This window comes from Triturus cristatus, chromosome 1_1 (assembly GCF_964204655.1).
Source record: "Triturus cristatus chromosome 1_1, aTriCri1.1, whole genome shotgun sequence".
Classification (NCBI taxonomy): Eukaryota; Metazoa; Chordata; class Amphibia; order Caudata; family Salamandridae; genus Triturus; species Triturus cristatus.
This window is the reverse complement of record NC_140579.1, coordinates 53,871,965-53,880,284: the sequence shown is the minus strand read 5'-3', so window position 1 is coordinate 53,880,284 and position 8,320 is coordinate 53,871,965. Positions and strand designations below refer to the sequence as shown.

The 8,320-nt window shown below is 44.1% G+C and overlaps 1 protein-coding gene across 6 annotated transcripts in view; it reads right to left on the bottom strand.

The window, feature by feature from the left end:
- Window positions 1–4,341: 4,341 nt before the first annotated feature.
- LOC146869362 (keratin, type I cytoskeletal 14-like) overlaps window positions 4,342–8,320 on the bottom strand; it is a 186,612-nt gene continuing 182,633 nt past the window's right edge. For 5 of the 6 annotated variants that reach the window (XM_085652762.1, XM_085652665.1, XM_085652572.1 and 2 more), the window contains one exon: window positions 4,342–7,727. In XM_085652762.1, coding sequence (XP_085508888.1) covers window positions 7,606–7,727 — 122 coding nt within the window. In that variant the 3' untranslated portion in view covers window positions 4,342–7,605. The remainder of the gene's footprint in view (window positions 7,728–8,320) is intronic. The other variant, XM_085652936.1, reaches the window with a different exon arrangement.

Here is an 8,320-nt window from a genome sequence, read left to right as displayed (position 1 = left end):
TGACTGAATTCTCTTGCAATTCTGTCATTTTGTTTGCCGTCCAAGTTATTTAGGTGTCCAGTACATCACATTTGTAAGGAGCCATCACAAACGTGGAGGTTTCATGTTTCATGATCAATTCTAAGTTCCTAAATCTGCAGCTAGTTGCAGCTTCTGCTGTCCTTACTTAGTACTGGCGTGTAAAGGAACTATACAGAATGCGTTTCTGTTCACCGGTTTCAAGCCTCCACCGCAGTATTGATCAGTAATCCTCGCACTGGTTCCCAGAATACCGCGTGAAGTCAGTTGAGCTTCTTAAGGTGGTCCCTGGTGGCAATAGGCATGTTTAAAGGGCTCCAAGGAGAACTGGGTGTTGATCCATGTCAGGCTAACGTTTTACAGCTGTAGCCATCTTTAGGCGCTTAGTCCAATGTAAAGAGATGTCTGGTTCTGACATGCCCCAGCAGTACCTCTCCCACTAGTGGCTATCCAGAGCCAGTTTATTTTTGCTTCTACTTAAAAGTTCTTATAAGTGAAGGGACAGTACACATGCAGGCCTCGCAGTTACTTTGGCAGTCCATTATTCCCATCCTTCTGGCAACAGTCAGACTGCACTTGGTTCTAGAGGGTCAACGGACCACCAGATATTCACAAAATGGAAGGGAAGCGGGGTACAGCTGTCTGTGTGCTGACAACCCCCCTCCAAAGGGAGATTCCGGACATAAAGCTTGTGAGAGCAGTGAAACAATCCTCAATAAATGGATAAGTAACTCGGACCAGAGAGTAGGTTATTGCAACACTATCAAATGCAGCGTGAAATTGTCAAACCTGGTTCACCCTTTTATGGGATTATAGACAAAGCCTGGAAATCACACTTGTGGATTTCCAGGGTGCATTCAAGAGAGCAAGACAGTCACTCAGAGTCCCGTCACCTGCCCTCCGCTCGACCTGTACCAGGCTATAAGGGACAAACATATTTGGCAGAGATTATCCATGACATGTCTATCAGCAAAGGCCAGTCCTTTTGGTACCCTGCTTTAATGTGACCACAGCTATTGCCTAGTCACAATTGTCTTTATCATAGATTAGATTGGTAAATTAATTTGTGAATTCTCAAGGTGACCCTATGCTGTCTTTTCTCCAGCTTTGTCATCCAGCAGGCAGGATCTGACATTTCTCATGTGCTGTAGCTCATACAAGGCGAGAACTTTAGGGAGGGAGAGATAGCCCCACATCATTTGAAAGACTTGCAATAACTTTTATGAGAACATTGAAATGTTGTGAAAGGCCCTCGCAACGCTGGAGCGGGCTTTTAATAGCCAGTAAAGCCCACTACGGCGGGCTCTAATGCTGTATTAGCACATTGGAATGTTGGAGCTCCCTTGAAGACCATGAAGTAGGTCAGGGTTGATAATGGCTGGCTTTATAATGGCATGTATAAGCCTTCTGCTCCAACAATCCAATGTTTTTCTTCATGTTTCTTACTTTTTAGGTCTCGGCTAGGCAGCGCGTGCGCTGTCTCGTCGAGAGATGCTGTATACAGTATTGTGGGGGAAGCTCTGCCCATGCTATTGATTGGCTCAAATCTGAAATGCTGCATTCTGATTGGTTGCCAGCGTATTAGTCCCACCTCCTTACTGCCATGACGTCATGTTTATCCTTCCATGGCTATCAGCCCCTTTACTTCAGCAACTCTTTTGTTCCCCTGCCTCCCCCTGTTCACTCCTGCAGTTTGTGACTTCTCTGGCCACCACCACCCCCCACCCACTTCCGTTCCTGCCCTCATTTTTTTTTACAATGCAATAGGACTTGCGTAAATACGAGTCCTATTGCATTTGTAAATCCTTTTTTTCATATGATTGGTTGCCTGTATCCGCACTATCTTTTGCCTAACCTGTCCAGACTCTCGCATACGCGCGATGCTTTACATCGTGTGCATGCACGCCAAAAGTTTTACTCTGTAGGCAGAAGAGCACCGCCTAAGTACGGGTTCCTTGCACTTTCATTTTTTCATTTTTGAATAGTTGGTTGGCAGAACCTTTTTTTTTATTGTTGCTTTCTGCTCGATGTTGCTTGCCATCCGCTGCTTTACTACACAACGCAAGCCTGCTCCGAGCCGCCCGTAGCACAAACCGCGCCTGGTATTGCACTTCCCCGGGGCACGCACGACTGAACCCAACCTTGCCTGCTGGTCACACCCGCGGGGACTTCGGGCCGTCGCTGTGACTTCTTCCCTGAGCCGCACTTGGTCGAGGAACATATCCTAGCTGAGGCGTTCGGCCGTGGAGCTCTACCTGGGACGGCTGGCTGGGAGTGCGGTGCGGCGGCGAAGAGACGACCCGGGCCTGCCTGACTGAAGCCCGTGTCGGATGCGACTCTCTGCTGTGGAGCCGGGGCCTAACAAGGGATTTCGCGCTGTGGCCCACCCAGCTTCCCGCTCTGCGTGGCGACTTGCCCCAGGAGGCCGCAGTGGTCTTCCATCCCCGCTCCCGCAGTTGTAATTATGAACCAGGTGGGCACATCTTTCATCGTGCACCATTAACTGCTCGCCCTGGAGGGAGCCAGACGATGTGCTGAACGAACCCGACTAACTGCATCCCATTCACTACTATTGAGGGAGTGTAGGCATGGTGGACCGGCCTGCTGCTCCAACGCTGCTTGCCTGCATTGACGAGATGACCGGGTGCATTACAGAGGAGCACTGCCGCTGCCTGAACCATCATGACGGTGCGTGGACCTGTAACAGTGAGTACCCATTTGGCCCTGCAGGCCTCTGCGGCCCTGCGTGTGTGTGCACTGGCCTGTAGGCCCCCCCTGGCAGGCATGTTTGTGCACTACTATCACTTCTGTTTTACTAACACTACTATTAATACTCTTTTGCTAACTTTTATCACTGCTCTCCTGGTAACTTAACAGCCATCACTACTCTATTGGTCATGCTGTAACTGCTTTACTAGTAGAACTGTTGCATTACTATTCTGCTACTTCTAAAGTCATTGCTAACCTGCTAACTTATTCATCTGATACTAAACACAGTATATTAATATATCAATAATAGCAACTACTCCACTAAACTCATTAATATGCAGAGACCAATTGGCATTGCCCATGCTTGTTTGATTGAGCTATGCATCATCCATTTTTACCCCTGCCGTATTTCCAGCCCCGGCTCTCTCCGTGACACCGCACCTGCATAAACGTTGGTAAAGAATCTAGATTGGGGTATTGTAAGCTGTGCATACATGCAGCGTCAGCGCAAAAGAACAGCTGGCGTCTGCTTGGGGTTTCTAGACAATGACAAAGCCTTAAATAAAGTTTACTTATATAGCCTGTCTTGTTGTACAGCCTCAGGATGTGACAATTGTGCAAGACACTAAAGTTGTCGATTCTTACCGTTACTTCATTTGTGTGTTCTTCCCAAAGCTCTATTTACCCCTGGGCATCCCTTGTTTGTGATCTTTTGCTATAAAAACCGATGTAACCATCATTCAGTGTGCTTCCTCCTTGAGTATCTCTATGGTGCTTGTCAGATGAGGCCCCATTCATGAATGCTAATAAATGATCTTTGGTTTGTACTTCACTCCAATGTTGATTCCTCCTTGAGTATCTCTATGGTGCTTGTCAGATGAGGCCCCATTCATGAATGCTAATAAAAGATCTTTGGTTTATACTTCACTCCAGTGTCAATTCTTCCTTACTTGTTTAGAACCCATGGACGAAGGGTGACCCTGCACCAGTGGGTTTTTAATAAATCTGCTTCCCCTGATGATGCACACTAAATGAGGAACTGGTTCAATCCCTACCAACCATTGTTGAGGTTTTCTCTTTTGCATTAAGTCAGGATTGCATTCTCTGCGATGGGCTACTATGTGTAGAACACATTATTATCTTAAGGGTCTTGTCCACTGTTTCATCAATAAATCTTATCTGACCATAATGTCACAATAAAGATGTTCGGAAAATGAAATTCACAGCGCTGGCCCATAGTCAGGTCAAGTTTTATAATATCATGTTTGGTGCAAGAGAAATATCAAATTATAGTGATGAGGATTGACAGTTTCCATCTTTAACTATATAACAAAAACCTATCTCACGAGTTGTCAACTTTCTCTGGTTGGATCCACGTGGCTGCCAACACATTGGCAGATACTAGAACTAGTAGTTGTTTCTCTCTCAGAACTCTAGTCTGCATATTTGGCTCAATCACTGAGAACTGCATATGTTGTGACGGGATTCACTGAAACGTTCTGTGTACAACCAAACAATTTGGTGGTTCAACAGTGTTCATAATAATAAAGGAAGTGCAGAGTGTACCAACTTAGAATGATGAGAAGCAGACATTAAATCTAGAGTAACCTTGAATTTGCAGAAGTCAGAAAGGAATCTTTATTAATCAGGTTTACAGGAAAGAAAACAAGCCCTTTGATAAAAATTACAGTGGCACCTTCAAAGAACCTTATTTAAGAAACATCTGAAATTGTAAGGAGAAAACTGTGAACAGAACCTTTGAATGAGACTGTATGCTGTGTCCCGCGAACCCTCAAAAGAACATTGCTAATGTAGACCACTCTATAACTGCACAACAATAACACATTCAAAGGCCTATATCAGCTCACGTTAGCTCTTGAATGAGACTGTATGCTGTGTCCCGCGGACATTCAAAAGAGCACTGCTAATGTAGCCCACTCTATAACTCCACAACAATAACATATTCAAAGGCCTATATCAGCTCACGTTAGCTCTTGAATGAGACTGTATGCTGCGTCCCTCTGACCTTCAAAAGAGCATTGCTAATGTAGCCCACTCTATAACTGCACAATAACATATTCAAAGGCCTATATCAGCTCACGTTAGCTCTTGAATGAGACTGTATGCTGTGTCCCCCGGACCTTCAAAAGAGCATTGCTGATGTAGCCCACTCTATAACTGCACAACAATAACATATTCAAAGGCCTATATCAGCTCACGTTAGCTCTTGAATGAGACTGTATGCTGTGTCCCTCTGACCTTCAAAAGAGCATTGCTGATGTAGCCCACTCTATAACTGCACAACAATAACATATTCAAAGGCCTATATCAGCTCACGTTAGCTCTTGAATGAGACTGTATGCTGCGTCCCTCTGACCTTCAAAAGAGCATTGCTAATGTAGCCCACTCTATAACTGCACAACAATAACATATTCAAAGGCCTATATCAGCTCACGTTAGCTCTTGAATGAGACTGTATGCTGTATCCCTCGGACCTTCAAAAGAGCATTGCTATTGAAGCCCACTCTATAACTGCACAACAATAACATATTCAAAGGCCTATATCAGCTCACGTTAGCTCTTGAATGGGACTGTATGCTACGTCCCTCGGACCTTCAAAAGAGCATTGCTAATGTAGCCCACTCTATAACTGCACAACAATAACATATTCAAAGGCCTATATCAGCTCACGTTAGCTCTTGAATGAGACTGTATGCTGCGTCCCTCGGACCTTCAAAAGAGCATTGCTAATGTAGCCCACTCTATAACTGCACAACAATAACATATTCAAAGGCCTATATGAGCTCACGTTAGCTCTTGAATGAGACTGTATGCTGCGTCCCTCGGACCTTCAAAAGAGCCGTGCTGATGTAGCCCACTCTATAACTGCACAACAATAACATATTCAAAGGCCTATATCAGCTCACGTTAGCTCTTGAATGAGACTGTATGCTGAGTCCCTCTGACCTTCAAAAGAGCATTGCTAATGTAGCCCACTCTATAACTGCACAACAATAACATTTTCAAAGGCCTATATCAGCTCACGTTAGCTCTTGAATGAGACTGTATGCTGCGTCCCTCGGACCTTCAAAAGAGCATTGCTGATGTAGCCCACTCTATAACTGCACAACAATAACATATTCAAAGGCCTATATCAGCTCACGTTAGCTCTTGAATGAGACTGTATGCTGCGTCCCCTGGACCTTCAAAAGAGCATTGCTGATGTAGCCCACTCTATAACTGCACAACAATAACATATTCAAAGGCCTATATCAGCTCACATTAGCTCTTGAATGAGACTGTATGCTGCATCCCTCGGACCTTCAAAAGAGCATTGCTGATGTAGCCCACTCTATAACTGCACAACAATAACATATCCAAAGGCCTATATCAGCTCACGTTAGCTCTTGAATGAGACTGTATGCTGCATCCCTCGGACCTTCAAAAGAGCATTGCTGATGTAGCCCACTCTATAACTGCACAACAATAACATATTCAAAGGCCTATATCAGCTCACGTTAGCTCTTGAATGAGACTGTATGCTGCGTCCCTCGGACCTTCAAAAGAGCATTGCTGATGTAGCCCACTCTATAACTGCACAACAATAACATATTCAAAGGCCTATATCAGCTCACGTTAGCTCTTGAATGAGACTGTATGCTGCGTCCCTCGGACCTTCAAAAGAGCATGGCTGATGTAGCCCACTCTATAACTGCACAACAATAACATATTCAAAGGCCTATATCAGCTCACGTTAGCTCTTGAATGAGACTGTATGCTGCGTCCCTCGGACCTTCAAAAGAGCACTGCTAATGTAGCCCACTCTATAACTGCACAACAATAACATATTCAAAGGCCTATATCAGCTCACGTTAGCTCTTGAATGAGACTGTATGCTGCGTCCCTCGGACCTTCAAAAGAGCATGGCTGATGTAGCCCACTCTATAACTGCACAACAATAACATATTCAAAGGCCTATATCAGCTCACGTTAGCTCTTGAATGAGACTGTATGCTGCGTCCCTCGGACCTTCAAAAGAGCATGGCTGATGTAGCGCACTCTATAACTGCACAACAATAACATATTCAAAGGCCTATATCAGCTCACGTTAGCTCTTGAATGAGACTGTATGCTGCGTCCCTCGGACCTTCAAAAGAGCATTGCTAATGTATCCCACTCTATAACTGCACAACAATAACATATTCAAAGGCCTATATCAGCTCACGTTAGCTCTTAATCAGCCCCGTGCTCCAATATCCATCACTCCACTTATTTTAAGGCAAATATCTGTGTTCTGATAGTCAGTGAAGAGTGAGGTGATGAGCGTACATCATGTATCCACCTTAGCAACAGGATACAGTACAGGAATGTGTTAATACAAATCAGCCCCGTGCTCCAATATCCATCACTCCACTTATTTTAAGGCAAATATCTGTGTTCTGATAGTCAGTGAAGAGTGAGGTGATGAGCGTACATCATGTATCCACCTTAGCAACAGGATACAGTACAGGAATGTGTTAATACAAATCAGACAATGTGATGGGGACATTGTTTATGCAGTAAAAAGCCTCATGAGACATTTTTATCTAATCTAGCAATGACAGCATGACTGTAAAACATCACTCAATACTAAACTGAGCCGTGAAGACATCAAAAGGCCTTTTATCTTTGTGAGTTGGGATCAACAGAGGTTCCCAAGGACAACTGGTTCCATAAAATGGCGGCTGGCCTGAAGTTGGTCTTTTGAGTTACATTTAATTGGTCAAGTTAAAGAGCAAACTTCACAGTCTTTTCCTCACTTAGTAGTTACGATTTCTATTTTCCGTAGCATACAGATTCCAGTCCAGGCTCACAGGTTGGAAGTTGTGCTGACTGTGTTCAGAATCTTCGTTCTGAGGATGACACCACCTTGCCATCAACCTCCTCGGTCACGATGGTTCGGACCTGAGTGGTAGATGCGCTTGTTTTTGTGCTGGAGCCGGCAGAGGAGCTGGATCCTCCTAGGATACAAAGAAAAAACATATATTACCGATAACACCTGTGAATTTACTATTTATATTAAATCTGACCCTTGTAGCAAGAAACATATAGGAATTTAGAAGGGCAACATATAATCACATACATTTATAGGAATAATATTGTGATGAAAATCACCCATTTTTTACAAGTTCATTATATTTGCTGTCTAATTGTTGAAAGAGAACAGATCCAGGTGGTGTGCTTATCTGAATCCCATGCCTATATTTGGTAAAACGTAAAAGTCAATTACATGCTAATAAGAATGGCATGGCCACTAGAAGGAAAACGTAAGTTCTAATGTGCATGGACACACCAGTGTTTCTTATGTCCTTCAATGTATAGAACAATCTGCCCGATGTTAAGAGACCAGTTAGATTAAATTAAGGATAAAAGTGTGCAAGCATTGAGGTGTGCAAGCATTGAGGTGTGCAAGCATTGAGGCGTGCAAGCATTGAGGTGGGCAATAGATAGAAAAACAAGTGGTAGATTTGCCATTCAGGACTGCGATATGTCTTTAAAAACTCTGGGTTGAAATCAGGTGCATTAGCTTGTGAAAAACTGACCTATAATTACT